The 19,848-nt window shown below is 46.4% G+C and overlaps 2 protein-coding genes across 3 annotated transcripts in view; one reads left to right on the top strand and one right to left on the bottom strand.

Moving 5' to 3' along the window:
* The window catches only part of ANKRD53 (ankyrin repeat domain 53), a 27,526-nt gene extending 14,985 nt beyond the window's left edge, over positions 1–12,541 (top strand). The window contains exons 4-5 of the mRNA XM_075066759.1: positions 5,148–5,285; positions 10,633–12,541. Coding sequence (XP_074922860.1) covers positions 5,148–5,285; positions 10,633–11,392 — 898 coding nt within the window. The 3' untranslated portion in view covers positions 11,393–12,541. The remainder of the gene's footprint in view (positions 1–5,147; positions 5,286–10,632) is intronic.
* Positions 12,542–14,566: 2,025 nt separating this feature from the next.
* The window catches only part of TEX261 (testis expressed 261), a 12,070-nt gene continuing 6,788 nt past the window's right edge, over positions 14,567–19,848 (bottom strand). For both annotated transcript variants that reach the window (XM_075066687.1, XM_032762432.2), the window contains 3 exons: positions 17,994–18,061; positions 16,989–17,091; positions 14,567–16,166 (listed from right to left, as the gene is read on the bottom strand). In XM_075066687.1, the coding sequence (XP_074922788.1) occupies positions 16,051–16,166; positions 16,989–17,091; positions 17,994–18,061 (287 nt within the window). In that variant the 3' untranslated portion in view covers positions 14,567–16,050. The remainder of the gene's footprint in view (positions 16,167–16,988; positions 17,092–17,993; positions 18,062–19,848) is intronic.

The following is a 19,848-nucleotide window of genomic DNA, read 5'->3' as shown; positions in this document are numbered from 1 at the left end:
TAAGGAGTCCACGTGACTGTGCGCAGATGTGAAGAAGAAACTTCCTTTATATTTCGTTTAAACCTGCCTGCCCTTTTTAATTTCTTTGGTGACACTAGTTCTTGTTATTATGGGAAGTAGTGTAATAACTTTTCCTTATTTCCTTTCTCCCACATCACTCACGATTTTATAGACCTCTATCATATCCCCCCTTAGTCTCCTCTTTTCCAAGCTGAAGAGTCCTAGCCTCTTTAATCTCTCCTCATATGGGACCCATTCCAACCCCCTAATCAGTTTAGTTGCCCTTCTCTGAACCGTTTCGAATGCCAGTATATCTTTTTTGAGATGAGGAGACCAGTCCAACTAAATCACTCAAGGTGGGCCTGAAAAACCTTAAAAAAACAACTAAGGCGCAACCAGCTGTGGGTGTAATGACATGAACTGATAACCAACAGTGGGAAAATAAACACATTTGTAGTACGTACTTTAAACATGGGGGAACCTGCGGGAGGTGACAGTGGAGAAAAAACACTGGCTACAGCCCCACCGAGGCAACATCTACCCTAAAAAATGTACTCAAGATAGTTAAACCAAGACTGACCGCAAAGGGCTACAAAGGGATCTCACTAAACTAGGTGACTGGGTAACAAAATGGCAGGTAAAATTGAGTGTTGATAAGTGCAAAGTAATGCACATTGGAAAGAATAACCCCAACTGTACCTTCAAAATAATGGGGTCTAAATTAGCTGTTACCACTTACGAAATAGATCTTGGAGTCCCTGTGGATAGTTCTTTAGAAACATCCAATGTGCAGCAGCAGTCAAAAAAATGAACAGAATGTTAGGCACCATTCGGAAAGGGATAGATAATCAAACCGAAAATATCATAATGCCACTGTATAAATCCATGCTACTTTGAATACTGCATGCAGTTCTGGTTGCTCCATCTCCAAAGACATATATTTGAATTATACAGAGAAGAGCAACAAAAATGATTAGGGGTATGGAACAGCTTCCGTATGAGGCGAGATTCAAAAGACTGGGACTGTTCATTTTAGAAGAGAGATGACTAAAGAGGAATATGATAAAGATCTATAAAATCATGAATGGTGTGGGGAAAGTTTTATTTACCCCTTCACGTAGCACGAGAACTAGGGATCATCCAATGAAATTAACAGGCAGCGGGATTATGACAAACAGAAAGAAGTATTTCTTCACACAATGCACCATCAACCTGTGGAACTCATTGCCAGGGGATGCTGTGAAGGCCAAAAGTATAACTGGGTTCATATATAAATTAGATAAGTTCATGGAGGACAAGTCTATCAACGTCTATTAGCCAAGATGGTCAGGGATGCAACCTCATGCCCTGAGTGTCCCTAAACCTCTGACTGTCAGACGCTGGGACTGGACAGATGGATCACTCAATAACCGCCCTGTTCTGTTCGTTCCCTATGACGCATCTGGCACTAGCCACTATCAGGAAGACAGGATATTGGGCTAGATAAACCTTCGGTCTGACCCACTATGACCATTCTTACGGCCTCTAAAGACAGGAGTTACCTGATAAGAGTGGACAGGTTCCTTTGTAATTAAGCCTTGCAAGACCCTTGTGCCACAGGGTAGTATTGGATTAAGAGATTTTAAGGCCAGAAGGGATCATTTTGATCATCTAGTCTGACCTGTACAATGCAGGCTAGAGACTGTCACACACTGATTCCTTCAACTAGCTCATAAACTGTGGTGGAGCTATAGCACATCTTCTCAAAATAAAACCAGCCTTGATGTAAACACAGCAAGTAATGGACAGTGGACTATGTCCCTAGCTAAACTGTTCCAATGGTTTCTTACCCTCACTGTTAAAAATCAGTCTGTCTCGCTTCAGCCATTGAGCATATTATGACATTTTCTACTAGATTAAAGGGCAGTCTGGCTTCAGGATAATATTACTGCTGTACTCAAATGTCCCAGCGGGACTAGGAAATGCTACCAAATGCATTTGATATAAGCCACCCTACAAAAAAATGCATGAGAGAGAAATATCCTTTTTTGAAACCAGACAAGGGGCAAATCTTCTTTGCTTTACCCAAAGGAGACACTCCAATGACTTCAGTGGGACTAACCCTTTGGGTAGGGCAGGCAGGGCTGGTCCTGTTCTAACAGCTTTGGGGTTTAGGGTCTTAGATTTGTTTGTGGTATTAAACCTCCTATCATAAGCCTAACTCCCAAATCTGGACCTTAGTGTCCAGAAATCTGGGTGCCTCGCATGAACCCTTCTAAGTTTAATTACCAGCTTAGCTCTGATCTCGCTGCCCCCATCCAAAAATTCCAGGGTTTTGGCCCCCTCTGGTCTCCCCAAAACCTTCCCTGGAGGGACCCCAAGACTCAGAAGCCCTGAGTCTTACCGCAAAGGGAAGTAACCCACTTCCCTTCCCCCTCTCTCTCCCCCTCGCTTCCTCTCTGGCTAACCTGTGGGGACTGATGCAATCTTGTTTACATCACAATATACCAGAAGCAGTTCCTCTATTCCACAAAGAGACAATCCCAAACACAAGAAACAGAAAAGACTCTATCGTCGTCCTCCCCTCCCACATGTCCCTGGTGCCTCGCAGCAGTTGTCACCCTCCGTAGAATTCTAACACAAAAGAATTCCTCCCCTGCTTCCTTAGCCTACCAGGAGGAAAAACTCAAAATAGTCTTAAAAGACAACTTTATATAAAAAAACAGAAACGAAAAAGACATTTCAAAATATCTCGTGTATCAAGATGACAATACAAGGCTATGCTTAAAGAAAATATGAATAAAACAGTCTTGATGTCAAAAGATATCCAATTGTTGAACATTCCAAGCAAGCTACACACATGTAATACACTAAACAATCATAAAGCTATATTGTTTCTTCTACCTGTACTTACCAATGGAAACAGACATAGTAGAAGATAGAAGAGACCTTTCACAGCTGAGAGCCAGAACAAAAGGCCAGACCCCAAAAAATTCCCTCCCGTGACTTTTGAAAAATCCAGTTTCCTGATTGGTCCTCTAGTCAGCGTGTTTGGTTCCCGTTTGTTAACCCTTTACAGGTGAAAGAAAACATTACCCTTAGGCTATCTGTTATGACACCTCCCAGATAAATACTGTAAAAACCAAAAAACCACGACCGTGAAGCCTTAAGTTCCAAGTATACTGAGCCTGTTCTCATCAGCACTGGATTGCTGATCATGGATCACAGGACTGTGAGGGGACTTCAGAGGGGTCACCTACTTCAGTCGCCCTGCACTACGGGAGGGACTAAGGATTATCTAGGACCAGGTGACAAATGCGCCGGTGGAGTTATGTTGCTGTGGGTCACCAAGTTCCCACACCCTCCCACCCCGCAGTTATTTCCTGCAGCTGCCAAGCCTCTCCCCCACGCACACCATGTCCCTGCGCCTTCAGCCTTCCTCCAGGTTGTTCCGTTTTTTGCCGCCAACAGCTAGTTTGCGCAGCGCTTGAGGCTTCCCAGGGGGTAGGGTGGGGGCCGTGCACTCAGGTGAGGAGGTAGAGAAGAGTGAGGGCAGAGGGCAGGAGGGGGCAGAAGTTGGGGTGGGGGACTTTGGGAAGGGCGACTGGAATAGGGATGGGAAGAGGCGTGGCAGGAGGCGCAGGCCTCAGTTTGATGGGGTGGAGCTGGGGGAGGGGGCTGGGACAGTCAGGGTGGGTGGACTGTGATGCGCTCTCGGCAATGCACCAAGTCCTCATGGTGCCCTCGTGTGTCGTGTTGGAGTTTGAGACCCTGATCTGTAGACCATTCCACTGACGATGTTTGTCCAACCTGCATCCCTAACAATCCCCAGTGAGGAGACGTCCCACAGCCTCCCTGTGCAATTTATTCCAGTGCTTAACCAACCTGACAGTTGGGAAGTTTTCCGTATGTCAAATCTAAACCTCCCTTGCTGCAATTTAAGCCCATGTGCTTCTTGTCTACCATTCTCAAAGGTTAGGAGAACAATTTTCACCCTCCTCCTTGTAACAACTATTTATACGTTGAAAACTGTTATCTGTTCCCCTTCAGGCTTCTCTTCTCCAGACGAACAAAACCCTAATTTTCAAGTTCTTCCTCATAGCTCATGTTTTCTAGACCTATTTCATCATTTTTGTTGCTCTTCTCTGACTTTCTCCACATCTTCCCTGAAATGTTGTGCCAGAAACTGGACGACACATACTGCCAGCTGAGGCCGTATCAGCGCGAGCAGAGCAAAAAATTCACTTCTTCACGTCTCTGCTTACAACCCGCTTATACATCCCAGAAAGGATGTTGCTTGTTTTTTGCAATAGTGTTAAACTGTCGACTCAATATGTAACGTTGTGATCACTCTGACCCGTCAACTCCCTTCCGCTGTGCTCCTTCGATAAGCCAGTCATTGCCCAGTCTGTTGGTGTGCAATGATTGTGCCTTCCTAATGGAAGTATGTTTAGTATTTTCGTCTATGAATCTTTTCTGTTACGTCAGACCATTTCTCCGTTTGTCTAGTCATTTTGAATTTTAATTCTCTCCTCCAAAGCACTTGCAACCCCTCCTAGCTTGGTATCATCTGCCAACTTTATAAGCGTACTCTCTATGCCATTATCTAAATCATTGATGAAGGTATTGAACAGAACCGGATCCAGGACCGATCCCTGTGGGACCCCACTAGACATGCCCTTCCAGCATGACTGTGAACCATGATAACTACTTTCTGTGAAGGGCTTTCCAGTCAGTTATGCTCCCACTTATAGTAGCTCCATCTATGTTATATTTCTCTGGTTTGTTTATGAGAAGGTCATGTGAGACAATAGCAAAAGCCTTACCAAAGGGAAGATATACCACATCTACCACTTTCCTCCATCCACAAGGCTTGTTACCCTGTCAAAGAAAGCTATCAGGTAGGTTTGACACGATTTGTTCTTGACAAACCCATGCTGACTGTTACTTATCACCTTATTTTAGAGTAGCAGCCGTGTTAGTCTGTAGCCACAAAAAGAACAGGAGTACTTGTGGCACCTTAGAGACTAACAAATTTATGCTCAAATAAGTACTCCTGTTCTTATCACCTTATTGTCTTCTAGGTATTTGCAAACTGATTGCTTCATTATTTGCTTCATTAGCTGTCTGGGTTCTGAAGTTAAGCTGACCGGTCTGTAATTCTCCAGGTACCTGAGTGATGCCATGTGGAAAATAGACAAGCGCAATTTTGCACGTGAAATGCACAAGCTGAACCAAATCAAAAGTAAATGTCAGCGCTCTGAACAACACTTCTGGAAGATAGAGCAGGTAAGATCACCATGGCTGTAGCACTGGCAGAACCAGAGCCCCTCCTGACCATTTTTGGTTTCTAGTTAAAATAAAAGGTCTTTTGCTGGCCTTGTTGCCAACTAACAACCTAACAGGTGGTTGGGATGGAAAAGACAATTAATGGCCAGCTAGTTCAGCCACTCAGCAGCACTAGTCCCTGTGAGAACTTCTCCAGCACTCCAGGTGTTAAAGCACTCAAGCTGCAGTATGTTGACCTAACAGTCTAGCGTAGACAAGGCCTAAGCTGGAAGAGACTTTTTAGGTCACCTCCAGGGTAGGCTGGTTCCCCGTTTTACTATGTCCATTTCTAAATGTGCTTCCTGCCCTTCTGCTGCCTAACAAATCTCATTGTCTGGAATCTTTTCCTGTTACTCAGTTGAAGTTTCCCCTTTCCTGATGTCCTCATTTTACCCATTCACTACTGGACTAATTCTTCCCCCTTTTTCATTACACACTCCAAAGACTCACAAAACCAGCATTGCCTGCTCCCCCCTGAATCTTATGCCCGAGGGCCAGAAGGAGCGTGAGAGCTGTGCAGATATGCCTGTCTCGGTGTTCATATGTAGCTGAGGCTGCATCTCCCTGCAAGCTAGGGGCATGTTTTCCCTGCTACCACTAGTAGAATAGCAGTGTAGCCATGGGAGTGTGTGTAGTGGCAGTGGAGGCACAGCTTAGCTGTGGTCAGTGCCCCCAGGTGAGTTCATACTCAGCACGGCTGAGCTGCACTTCCACTGCCACTACTCGTGCCACACTGCTGTTTACTCGTGCGAGCTTGATGAGAGCTAGCAGGAGTGTGTGCACACAAGCAGGGCTCACACCCCTCGCCCGGTGGGTAGAGTTCTCCTGAGACCAGGTGGCACACACTGCCTCAGGAGGGAGGATGTAGCTTGCTTCATTCAGCCAGGATGCCTCAGTGCCCATTAAGCAGAAGCATGCACCAACTCCTTCCCAGCCACTAGCCCAGTACTCCTTGACCCCTAGGCTGTCAGCAATAATGCAAGAGTGGGATGAGCCACTGTGTGCCACTAGCCAAACTCACCCTAGAACAGCCAACAGCTATATCCACACACAGATCTGGTTTCACTCCATGGACATTTTCCAATGAAAAAAGCATGTTGTCAAACAATTCCCCGTCAGCTCTACATAGCATGCAGGGGAGAGCTGCACTTTGGCTGCCCCTGCTCTGTAAGAATCCATGCCAAATCAATTTGCATAGAGATGTCACCTGGCCTAGCCGAGAGTCAGATTTGAGGATGAAAGTTAGTCATGGGCTTAATTGTGTTGAGTGAATCATGCCTCCAGGGCCACAACCCATGAGCAAAGCGGCAGCTGCTGTTTGCTGACTACAGGCTAGCCTGGTTATAGGAATATACTGTCTAAATCTGTCCAGTCAGCTTAATATCAGAGAGATCTTCTGTCAAGGGGATGCTGTGCCTGTCAGGAAGCTGATGGACTCAGGTAGCTAACACGTCTGTTCCACCATGGCTGCAGAGGTCTGGCTAGTTTTTCTGCCACTTCTCAGGACTGTCGTTTACTCTGTACAACACCCAGCGCAAAGCATAGGTCCTCGGGTTATAGATTCATAGATTCCAAGGCCGGACGGCACCACTGTGGTAGCCAGACCTAGTCAGACTACTGCGTAACACAGGCCAGAGAACTCCCTCAAAATAATTCCTAGAGCCGAGCTTTTTAGAAAAACATCTCATCTTGATTTAAACATCATCAGCGATAGAGAATCCACTGCAACCCCCAAATCTTTCAGTGTCACCGCTTCCCGGGTGATGGTCCCCCATCCTGTAAATATGGCCAACATACTTTGGTCCTAGATATATACATTTACATTTAGCTGTATGAAAAAGTGTATTGTTTGCTTGTGCCCAGTTTACTGAATTATCCAGATCGCACTAAATCAGTGATCTCTCCTCTCTATTTACCACTCCCCCAATTTGTATCATCTGCAAACTTTATTAATATGAGGATTTTATGTTTTCTTCCAAGTCATTGATGATAATGTTAAATAGCGTAGGGCCAAGAACCATCCCCATGGGACCTCAGTGGATACATATCCACTCAGTGACAATTCCCCACCTACAGTTACATTTTGAGATCGGTCACTTAGCCAGTTTTTAATCCATGTAATGTGTGCCATGTTAATTTTATAGAATTATAGGTTTTTAATGAAAATGGCACGCAGTGTCAAGTCAAGGGCTTTACAGAAGTCTATTACATCAGCAGTTACTTTTATCAACCAACTTGTAATCCCATAAAGAAAATCAAGTTAGTTAGATAGGAGCTGTATTCTATAAACCCATGCTGATTTGCATTAATTACATTACTCTCCTTGAATTCTTTCTTAATCAAATCCTGTATCAGCCACTCCATTATCTTGCTCAGGATCGATGTCAGGCTGACAGGCCTGAAATTACTTGAGTCATCCCATTTACTCTTTCTAAAAATTGGCACAACATTCATTTTCTTCCGGTCTTCCCTTGTGCTCCAATACTTAATGAAAATCAACATTAACGGTCCGGCAAGCTTATCAACCAGCTCTTTTAAAACTCTTGGATGCAAGTTATCTGGACCTGCTGATATAAAAATATCTAGCCTGAGTAGCTTCTGTTTAACATCCTCCAGATGGAGTGGCAAGAATGTTAACATCACCATCTGATGAGACTACACAATCTGTTTTTCTTCCAAATACAGAACAGAAATATTTATTGAATGGCTTCTGCCTTTTCTGCATTATTATTATTAACTCTACCCTGTCCACTTAGTAATGGGCCAATTCCATGGTCAGGATTCTTTTTGTTCCTAGTATTTTTCAAAAATGTACTTATTGTCCTTAACTCTGTTGGCCCTAGATTTCTCCTTAATGGGGCAGCAGAACTAGTTGATGACATCAAGAAGGCAGAGGTGTTTAATGCCTGTTTTGCTTGAGTCTTCACTAAAAAGGTAAATGGTGACCAGATAATATGAACTGTGTTGACTAACAAGAGGGAAAGAACTCAAGCCAAAATAGGGAAAGAAAAGATTAAAGAATATTTAGATAAATTAGATGCATGAAAGTCAGCAGGGCCTGAAGAAATTCATCCTAGGGTACTTAAGGAACTAACTGAAGCAATCTCAGGGTCATTAGCAATGATCTTTGAGAACTCCTGGAGAACAGATGAAGACGCAGAGAACTGGACAAGGGCAAACATAGCACTTATTTAAAGGGGGAACAAAGAAGACCCAGAGGGACTGTAGACCAGTCAGTCTAACTTGAAGCAATGTTAAACAAATGATTAAGCAGTCATTCTGTAAGCACCTAGAGGATAACAGGGTTATAAGGAATAGCCAAAAGGAATTTGTCAAGAACAAATCATGCCAAACAACCCTAATTTCCTCCTTTGACAGGGTCACTGGCCTACTGGATGGGAGAAGCAGTAGATGTGATACAGCTTGATTTTAGTCAGGCTTTTCACACGATAGTCTCATATGCAAACAAGGGAACTGGGCTAGATGAAATTACTGTAAGGCGGGCGCACAACTGGTTGAAAGACCAACTCAAAGAGCAGTTATCAATGGTTCGCTGTCACACTAGGGAGGCATGTTTAGTGGCATAATTTCATTAATGACTCGGTTAATGGAGTGGAGAGTACACTTACAAAATTTGTGGATGATCCCAAGATGGGAAGGTTGCAAGCACTTTGGAGGACAAGATTAGAGTTCAAAACGACCTCGACAAATTAGAAAATTTGACTGAAATCAACATTCTGAAATCCAATAAAGACTGTGCAAAGTACTTCATTTAAGAAGGAAAAATCAAACGCACAACTACAAACTGCGGAATAAGGGGCAAGGTGGCAGCACTGCTGGAACGAGTCTGAGGATTAGAGAGGATCATAAATTGAACATGAGCCTACGGTGTGATGCAGTTGCAAAAAAAGGCTAATGTCATTCTAGGGGATGTTAACAGGAATGTTTTATTTGAGACACAGGAGGTAATTGTCCCGTTCTACTCAGCACTGGTGAGGCCTCAGCTGGAGCACTGTGTCCAGTTCTGGGTGTCACGCTTGAGAAAAGATAAATTGGAGAGAGTCCAGAGAGAGCAAGAAAAATGAAAAAAGGTTTAGAAAACCTGACTGATGTGGAAAGGTTAAAAAACTGAGCATGTTTAGTCTTGAGAAAAGAAGAGTGGAAAGAATGGGGGAAACCTTGTAGCAGTCTTCATGTTAAGGGCGGTTATAAAGCAGATGGTGATCAATTGTCCTCCATGTCCACTGCAAGATTATGAAGAGCTTTGATCTATAGAAGAAATAGGGGTTGTGACGTTCATATTGTCAATGTCTTTTTAATGTTTTAAGCTGTTTGAAGGACCACAACAATCAGTGCCGGCTCCAGGGTTTTTGCCGCCCCAAGTGGCAGAGGGCGGGGGAAAGCCACGGTGGCGATCAGCGGCAGCTCCACCACGCCGCTTTCTTCTTCGGCGGCAATTCAGTGGCAGATCCTTCCCTCCGAGAAGGACCGAGGGACCTGCTGCCAAATTGCCCCTGAAGAGCCTGATGTGCCTCCCCTTCCCCTTGGCCGCCCCAAGCACCTGCTTGCAGAGCTGGTGCCTGAAGCCGGCCCTGACAACAATGCTAAGATCTCATCTCCTCATGTTATTTCCACCAGGCAGGAGAAAGACCTAGGCCATGATCTTTGGTTTGAGTCGCAGCGGGTACCTTTTCTCATGACATTTTGGACCTAGCGATGAGACATTAAAAACCTGTGAAAATGTAAATACAAATCAGTGAATCACAAAGCCCCGGCCCAGCCCTGCACCTCAACCTGCTGCCCTAGTGACATCCAAGTCATTTCTTTGGACTGCTCAGATCTGTTCATGAGTGTGACTTCCCTGATGTTAAAATCCTCTAAATCAGGAGTTGTCCTGGCTTCATTTGCATAGGGAGCCAGAGGGACGCCCTTAGAGATCCTGCTGAGATATTTGCCTACTTTCACCTGGGCTGCAGTTGACTCTTTAGACACACTACTCATTTCACCCTTAGGGTGGAACGCAGCAGCTGCTTCCGAGCACATGCTGACATGACCCGAGAGTTCAGGATAGGAATTGAACACTATGCCCCCAGGAAACCGTAGGGGGAATTTTTAGGCAGCCAAAATATTAACATGAGCTGGAATGTGGCCAGAACCCAGAACACTGAATTAACATTACATCTAAGGAAGAAGGCAGCTGCCGCATCACAGTGTCTTCTAGTAGCGTGTCATTCAGCACTGATTCAGAGGAAAGACCTCCCCCTACCAAATCATGTTTAGAAAACACCTGCCAGGCGTTCTGGCTCCTTAACATGTTTTAACCTAATATGGCCTGGTCTGGATGACAAATGTTCTATCTAATGACACAGGACTGACTTCATTCTGTGTGTGTTTATTACAGAGGGAGCAGGAATTGTTGAATAAAGTGGCATTTTCTAACTGGCTTAGACTGAAGCAGCAACAGCAGTTGCCTGACTCTACTAAAAGGATGCATTTTCCCGAGGACAGAGTGAAGCTGGATGCTGTCCCCAAGAAGCAAGTGGCTAAAATACCTCCTGGAGAAAAAAAAATCAGCGTACAGGCCAAGCATAGGGCAAAGGTTAAAGGGGAACCTCGTTTATCTGCTGCTGCTCAGCCCCCCGCTACGAAATCACAGCGAGCTTGGAATGGCAGCGTCAATCCATCCTCTCCTCTGGTGACAAACATATTCCGACCTACAACAGTCCGGCTGGGCACCAACCCTGAGGCCTGTGGGGATCATGACTTCAGCTCCTTCTTGTTTCTCTCCCAGGACTCGCACGGCCAGCCGGTGATCGAAATGGCTTACAATGGCAGACTTTCCCCTGTCCCCAACCTGCCCTATGAAGTGATCAAGAGGAGCCTGTTCCCCCATGCTCGGCCCATCAGAGTAACGATGCCGCAGGGATTTAAACCCACACACATCTTTGATGTGAAAAGGAAGCGGCTCCCGAGCCTGGAGCACCGGTGGACGGACGAAATGGCTGTGAGCTTGCGGGAAACCCTGGACCCAGCATTCAGAGCTACGCTAAAGGCTCACCTCTCTGCAATCAACCACAGCAGCTAGAACTTCCATCTGCAAAACCAGGGCTTCATCCTGCGAGGCGCTGACCCCCCTCCAACTCCCACTGATGTCAGTGAAGAGCAGAGGGTGCTCAGCACCTCAATGGATCAGCCCTCATATGGATACTCTCCCCCTACTTCCATGCTGCCTTTTTCTGACTCTTGGCTTTTGAATATTCAGCTTAAAATGGCTTTGACTGGCATAACCCAGCTATGTGACTTCCTGAGCTGGAGCAGGTAAGGAGTCGGTATCACTAACACCTGAAGTGCCTTATGATCATAAGAGAATTAGCCAGGAAAACACTAACTCAAAGATATCAGCCATTTAAACTAGGACGTGCATTAAACCTACTGCTCTTCTGTGCTAAAGCCTTGTGTCCTTGCTCACCAATACAACCGAATTCCGGGTGTTTTGGGATTACTGGGCTGATGTCTCCAGAACCTCGCTTCTTCCACCAGACCAGTAACGACTCCACAGCAGCACAGAACCTGATGGGGAGGACAGGCCCCAGAGTGCCAAGGATTTGCTGCCCAACAAATTCTAAGCTTTCCTACAGAGCCCAAGATCCACATGCTCTCTCTGCTTCTTGGCACCACGCTGGCAGTGGGGTATGGGCCCTGGCTAAGCTTTCCCTCCCTGCTATAAAAAGATATGCTCAGATGCAGTTCACAGCAGGGGCAAAAGATCAGGCTGGATTGAACTGAAAACATGGCAGGCAAAGCCTATGCTGCCTTCCTTCAGAGTATCCATCGTTCCCATGGATTAAACAGAGCCCACACAGACCTGGGCCCCTATTTCTCTGCATTTCTTTGGTGTCACAACCTCAGGTTTCATTTTCAAACGTAGTCTCTAACCCTTCTGGCTGCCAGCTGTGAGCTGATGCGGTACTGCCAGCCAGAGGTGGCAAACAGTTTGAAGCAGAGCTGGCAGCTGCACTGTTTGTCTCCATACAGTATTAACTCTGAAACCTACCACTCACATCTCTGCACTGTTAATCTTAAACATATTTGCAAAAACATCCAACTGAGGTGCCTAATCCAGGGCTGTTTTTTTTAATACAGTGGCAGATATTAGGGGGACAATCATAGGATTGTAGGAGTGGAAGGGCCCTTGAGGGGTCACGGCAGGACTAAGTACTATGTAGATCAGTGGTGGACAACCTGCGGCCTGTCAGAGCAATCCGCTGGCGGCTGCAAGAAGTTTTAAATCAATCGTCTGCAGGCATGGCTGCCCGTAGCTACCAGTGGCTGCAGTTTTCCGTTCCCAGCCAATGGGATTGTGGAAAGCGGCACAGGCCGCAGGGACATGCTGGTCTCCACTTTCCGCAGCTCCCATTGGCCAGGAATGGCAAACCGCAGCCACTGGGAGCTATGAGCGGCCATGCCTGTAGATGGACAATGTAAACAAACTTCTTGCAGCCCACCAGCAGATTACCCTGATGGGCTGGGTGCAGCCTGCAGGCCGAGATTGCCAACCCCTGATGTAGATCATCCCTGACAGGTGTTTGTCTAACCTGCTGATAAAACCTGCAATGGCAGAGATTCCACAACCTCCCTGGGCAATTTATTCTAGGATGCCAAGGTGAAAAAATTCAAGCACCACTGCACCTCCCAAAATATGTTATATCAGCCCCTGCCCCACAGAAGGGAGGGGGAAAGAGGGAGATCCTACAGAACTATGCTCATGACTGTCCTGGTAATTATGATGGTATAATCAGGTCCTCACACAGGGCAGTTTTCAGAGGATAGACTGGACAGTTGGGCAAACACGTTAGCCAGTTCTTGGCTTATCAAAAAATTAGACAAGAGTCCCATCTTTCCTCCACCATGTACTTCACTGCAAGCTGAACTGAGCTTCTGTAGTAAGATCCCTACAGCAGCTTCACCCAAATTAAACAGGGAGGTAATTGAATAAATATGAAAAATAGTCAGCAAATTGGAGATGGGTAAACTGAGGCATGGAGTACATGTCTTGCTCAAGCCCCCCGGGAGTTCTTCATGCCGGATCCTGTAGAGGCGCTTCCTCATTTTCTCCTCAGTGTTTAAGCTCTGCATTCGGGTGACAGGGCTGATTCATGCATCATTTGTGCAGATTTAACCATATGAGTTAAGAGACAGAAACAACTGAATCAATGCAACTCCCAAGTGCGGATGCAGAATAAAGGGGTTTATCAGTATAGCTGATTCTCATAATTAGATCAGCAACTTTGTAGTGGTCTAATTCCATCCACTCTAAGGGCTTGCGCTGATGAAACTGAATTAGTTTCTAAACCAGTAGTTAAATCAGCCCAAGAGCTGTACAGCTCAGTCTTAATGAAGAACCTCAGCCTGCACTCCTCCACCCCTCTCCTCCTGCATTTTAGCTGTTTAGGGTCAGGTTTTGCAGGTGGATCCATGTGGACAGATCCTGTGCCCACATGAGCCCAGCTGAAGTCAATGGACCTTTACACACTATGCGAGTTCAGCTGCATGGACCCAGTTAATAGATTTTAAGGAACCATCAGATCATCTAATCTGACCTCCTAATAACTCGTGCTTGGCTGAAGCATCTTCCAGAAAGCCTGCAAGCTGAATTTAGACATCAAGAGGTGAAGAATCCACCAATTCCCTTGAGATTTTATACTGAAGGTTTCCCTTCCCCAGTTAGCACCTTATTTCTGATTGGAATTTGTCAGGCTTTAACTTCCAGGCATTGGTTCTTGTTCTGCCTTCCTCTGCTAGATTAACGACTCTGTTTGTACCCAGTATTTTCTCCCCATGAAGGTACCTATACACGGCAGGGTCCTGGGCTGTGGTCAGAACTCCTAGGTCCTCTGGTAATAAATAACTGTAATCAAGTCACCTCAATCTTTTTGATACACCCAACAGACGTGTTCCTTAAATCTCTTATGATAAGGCATTCTCTCCAGGCCTCGAGTCACGTGTGGCTCTTCCTGGTACCCCCTCCAGTTCTTCACCATGCTTTTAAAAGTGTTACAGAATCTGGGCCTTACACGTTGAGCTTTTTGACACAGGATTAGCAAAGTATTGTACAGATCATATTTAGTGCTAAACAAATCATACACACTTCACCTGTAGCCCTCTTACAAACAGGAGCATTGGACTGCTTCAGGGCTTGATAATTATGATTGTGGTGAAGCGTCAAGAGGGAGACAGCAAATTTCAGCTCCTTTGATCATAAGGCAAACTGCATCTAGAACCTTTATTGAAAGAGAGAATTGGTACTTGAACAGAAATCACGCTGCCATTAAATTCAACATGAGAATGACAGATATTGTCAGAGGATCCCCCAGTCAAAGCCTGCGGTTTCCAGGCTCTTCTCAATACACAGGATAGATTTCAACAGCTCTCAGTGGCCCTCATCCAGAGCTGGCCCACGAGAGAAGAGATTCATGCCTCATGGAATCTTCATAAACCCTTTCAAAATGCTGAGTAGATGCTGCCTGGAGGCAGAACTCCCAGTTCCAAAGTGTGGCACCACCTTAATGAAAACATCTTTATGCCAGTTAAAGGTGACCAGCAAAGGGGCAAAAATGAGGTTGGGCCCTGGTTTTGCTTCTTTATTATACATAAAAAACACCTACAAGTTTTTCCCCCTGCTCTCACTGAACATTCAGGGTTTCTCAAACTCTTCCCCGCCCAGAAGACTCCACGGGTGGCTGGAAAACTGTATGGCATTGGAAACCCGATGGAGAAGGGAAGCGATTGTTATTCACAGCTCTGAACGCTGGGCTCTCTGGTTTTGTCAACACCAATTTAGCTCAACTGGCTAACACAGCAAGGAGAAGAGCTCTTTTTGTGGAAGAGTCAACATCCTTAAATGAAAAGTTTAGGGGGCCTACAAGCCACTTCTGAGCCCTCCAACAAGACTTCTAGCAAACCCAGGGAAGACAAAAGTTGAAATGTCTTAGGTTAAAACAAGCAGAAAAAAAATTATATAAAAAACTCCCTTTAGGCCATCTTTAATCATCATCATAAAGCGGCAAAAGACGCACGTCTCATTTTTATCCCTAGCAAGTCACCTTTAAGAGCTGCAGGAGCAGAGTGCATCAGTGCACAGACACCTTGTAGTCTCGGCCTCTAGGTCTGGATCACGGATACGCATGTTGTAATGAGCAAGTGAGCTGCGTCACCAGCTCGCTCCATCGCTGGCAAGCTTCCAGACAGAAATGTTTTGGAATTCAAGAGTTTGGTTATTTTTTGAAATCATGGCTGTACGCAAACCCCAGTTAGACACTGCGTGTGCTCCTCCTGCCCTCGGACAAACTATGCCCTACAAAGGCTTTTGGCTTTAAATAAGAAAAGATGGCAATGCCTCACATCATGGTCTCTGAACACAATGCATAGTTCGCGGAGGCTGTCGCCCTCCTGAAACTCAATTTGAGCAGAACCACCTCCTTGTTAGCAAGTCCCAGGGGATGATCGGAGAGGTATAAAAAGGCAACCTCCTGCATTTGCACCACCAGAGGTGTCGAGCACGCGTCTTTGACACGGCAGCTGCCTCTGGCCGTTGCACAGATTATACGTTCCTAACAAAATCCCTCGGAGAGAAGTGGAGGAGTGGGGGGTTCGCTGCTGACCCAGGGACAGCGCTGATGTTCACACCCAGCTGGGGTCTTCCCTTCGGCTTCATCACAGTTCATGCCAGCCGCGGGGCGGGGGTCAATACATCTTTTGTCGACTGGGCAGGATGGCCTCCTTGATGAAGGAGAAGATGAGGAGGATGCCGGAGCGCTTACCCCTCTTCCCCTTGGTGAAGTAGTTTGATACCACGTCATCTGTGGAGACAGGGAGCGCGGGCCAGTAAGATCAAATCCACCAAATATTGCACCACGAGCTGTCTGAACAATCATTCGGTCTTGGGAAAAGAAGAGTCCCCACTCCGCTTCCACCTCTCGCCATGGTGGAGTACAGGAGTCGACGGCAGAGTGATTGGGGATCGATTTATCGTGTCTACACTAGACATGATAAATCGAGCCCCGACAGATCAAGCACTTAGATAGCTTCTGCTGGACGCCCAAATTTTGCCCAAGTGGGAGCAACAGCAGCTACTTGTTAGCTCCCCGGGGGTATCTAATACAGCTGCATTTCATAAGATGGAACACTAATCCCTGGCTCTTACAGAACTCTTCATCAGCAGATCTCAAGCGCCCCACAGTCTTTAGTGTATTTATCCTCACAACGCCCCCCGTGAGGCAGCGAAATATCCCCACTTTACAGCTGGGGCACCCAGGCACAAGAGAAGCTAAGTGACTAGCCAAGGTCACACAGGAAGTTTGTGAACGCACAACTGAACCCACAGTTCCCAAATCCTAGGCTAGTGCCCTAACCACTGGGCAAACCTTCCTCATCTTTGACATGGGGGCCTAGTTCACAAAGACCACAAGGCTCCAGCAGGATTGCTGGCACTGCCAGACCACTCCTTAATAGGTTTTCTAAGTATATATCCTGCCCAGTTTTAAATGCCTTCCGCCCCACTATCCAGCCCTTCAGATCAAGTGGGATATGTGGTCTCCGTAAGTCACACCCTCTGGGATCGAGGGGAGGGTAACAGATGAGCATTTGCTCGAGCTGGTTCCCAGAACATCAAACGTACGCACCTCCAGGCTGCACCGTAGAAGGTAGGACATTCTCTCCGGCCGACAAGGACACAAAAAATGCAAAGGGAATTAACCACAAGCAGAACGTGAAGTAGGCAAGAACCTGCAGGTGAAACATGAGAGGTAGTGAGAGACCAAGCTACCATCAAATCACAACAGACTCACTGCAGCAGCTGCAACTAACAGTCTGGAAACATCGGGTTGCCTAACCGCTAGGTTTCCACACGGACATTTCTCCTGGGGCAGAAGCCCACAAACTAGCAGCGTCTTGGTAGTCAAATCCAAGGATGGCAAAAATGGCCTTTCAGACATTTTAGAGGGTGGGAAGGAAGGGGGAAGAAATGCTCTGAGTGCCAAATAGGCGGTATCCCATGGGCTCAGACAGGAACCTTTCCCTGCTTCTGTGTCATCTGATAGCCTGCCATGCTCCGGGAGCTGGGAGGCAGATACGGAGAAAGCTGAAGTAAGACCAGACTAGAAGATAACAGGTCTCCAAGGTGAAGCCTGGTTCTCCACTAGATCTCCACAATAACCCTCTGGCCATAACTAGCATGCACACATCTTTATTTAGCTGTGTAGAAACCACTAGCTTAAATTCAGGTCTTGTCTACCCCAGAATACTCTAGGCTGTCTAGTGAACTGGGAGATTTCATGCCTTTATTTAGGCTGAGGAAGCACGAAATCCACATTTCTGGATCCTTCAGAGAATCCCCTGGCAAAAAACATCCCCCAAAGAACCCAAAAGTGAAGACTCAACATCCCTGATATGGAAAAAACAAGCAGAAAAAAATACTTGGAGAAGTCCTGAGAGAAAATACTGTCAGGGCATCTTTAATAAGGGCCAACAAAGAAGGGGAAGCCCCCAGATTGGGGAAAGCTGTTTTTTCTCGGCAGGTCACCTCTGACCTCCCTTCTCTTCTCCTCGCCTCCCACCAGCACTCCACTCCACACAGCTCAAACGTCTACAAAGGCTTAAAGAGATGCTTCTCCCAAATCGTCTCTTACCTCTGAGAATGGGTAATACTCGTCAGCAAAGTACTGGAACGCTAAGTAGTGGTTCAATATAACAAGCACTGCCAAAGGAAAGGAGAGAGTGAATTGCCAGATTTAAAGCAATACCCATCACCCTGCTTATTTTGCAGGCTCATTGAAGTGAGGCACCTTCCCTGACCGTAGGGCCCTGGAAAACAGTAGTACGAAAGCCATCAGAGATACAATCATACCGTTACTTTGCCCCCAGCAATGGATCCAACACAAAGTCAATATCTTACTACCACCAGGATAACCCCTCTCGTCACAACACAAACATCTCTGATGACAAAGGAAGTGCAGTTCAAGTGGCCAGAGCAGAGAGCTAGGACACCTGAGTTCTTTGCCACTGATTGTGTGTGATAACGGGCACACTTCTCTGTTGGGGAATTCCAGGAGGAGGAGTCTAGCATCCGTAAGGCTCTAGGACACACAACGGTTGAAGACAGTCATGTCCCAGTACTGCTTCACAAGGAGAGTTTTAAATGGGGAGGAATAGCAGGCCATGTTGGAAGGTGGCCAGGAAAGAGGGTTTAACACCTCTAGCTCTTGCAAGAAGTGTCACCGGCTTTCTAAGAGCCAGGAGGAGTCAGAACTTGGTTTTATATCTCACTCAAAAGAGAGCATTGCCAACAGCACAGCACCCCATAGTGCCACGTCTGGGCACTGCTCCAGAACTGACCCAGAGCAGCGACTCCACCTTCTGGAGCACCAACACCACTTCCTACAGTCCCTTGGAGATCTCCTATGCAAGAACAGACCCGACCCCATCCTGCACACACGCAGCAATCTGAGGATCAAACCACCAGGGGGTTGGGCTTGTAGGACACCTGGAATGCCAAGCTCCAGAGGACATGCCAGTGGAGAGGTGCTCTCCTTTTCAGGAAGCAGACAGACTCACATTAGACATTTAGAACTAAAGGTGTTTTTTTTTAAATCATATACCCAGAGCTCTCTAGAACATACACAGGAACGCTGAGAGATCACGTCAGGAGTCGTTTAAATAATTCAGTGCTACTGAAATCATGTAAATCTACGTAGCTGCTGACACACCAATGTTCTAGCTAGTCCAATGTCTTACTTAGATGAAGCTTGTCCCAGCATAGCAGACAAGTACAACGAGGCAGTATCAGAGCTGCAGCTTCATACTTGCAGTGTATGAAGTAAAGAGTCCAACTAGGGTGCTGGTGTTGGAAGACCATAGCTCAGTACTGCTCTATTGTCCCCCAGTGGTCCCATCTCTGTCTAATGTCTCTTATAGTTTGTTGTGAGCTCCCTGGGACACGAACTACCTCTCTGTTGTCTGTACAGCAGCACACAAGGGGGCCCTGGTCTACGACTGGGGGTTCCTAGTGTGATGGTGTGTAACAAGAACGATAACGGGGGGCAAGCTACCTGTTACATCACCTAATGTATCACTACCGTTGCACAACTGCAATAACTCTGGCCAGGTCTACACTGCGACTTTAAATCGGTTTAATGGCCGATATACCGATTTAACGCTGTACCCGTTCACACGACGTCGTCATTAATATCGAGTTAAACGGCTCCTTAAATCGATTTCGGAACTCCTCCCAGGCGAGAGGAGTAGCGCTAAATTCGAAAGTCCTGATCCATCGAGCTGGACACGTGGGAAAGCAGGTAAACTAGTCATTTCTAAAGCGTCTTGGTGGCTGTCCGCATTTCCTTTTCCCGGCACTCCATCATCCGAGTTCGCGATTGCGGACCAGAGCGGTTGCGCCCAATGTGCTTGCACCTCTGGGGATGCCGCCCGGAGCAATCACGTCGATTTCCCCCACACGAACTAATCCGAGATTATCACATCGCAACT

The sequence above is a fragment of the Chelonoidis abingdonii genome, chromosome 5 (assembly GCF_003597395.2).
Source record: "Chelonoidis abingdonii isolate Lonesome George chromosome 5, CheloAbing_2.0, whole genome shotgun sequence".
Lineage (NCBI taxonomy): Eukaryota > Metazoa > Chordata > Testudines > Testudinidae > Chelonoidis > Chelonoidis abingdonii.
This window is presented reverse-complemented; position numbering and strand designations above follow the sequence as displayed.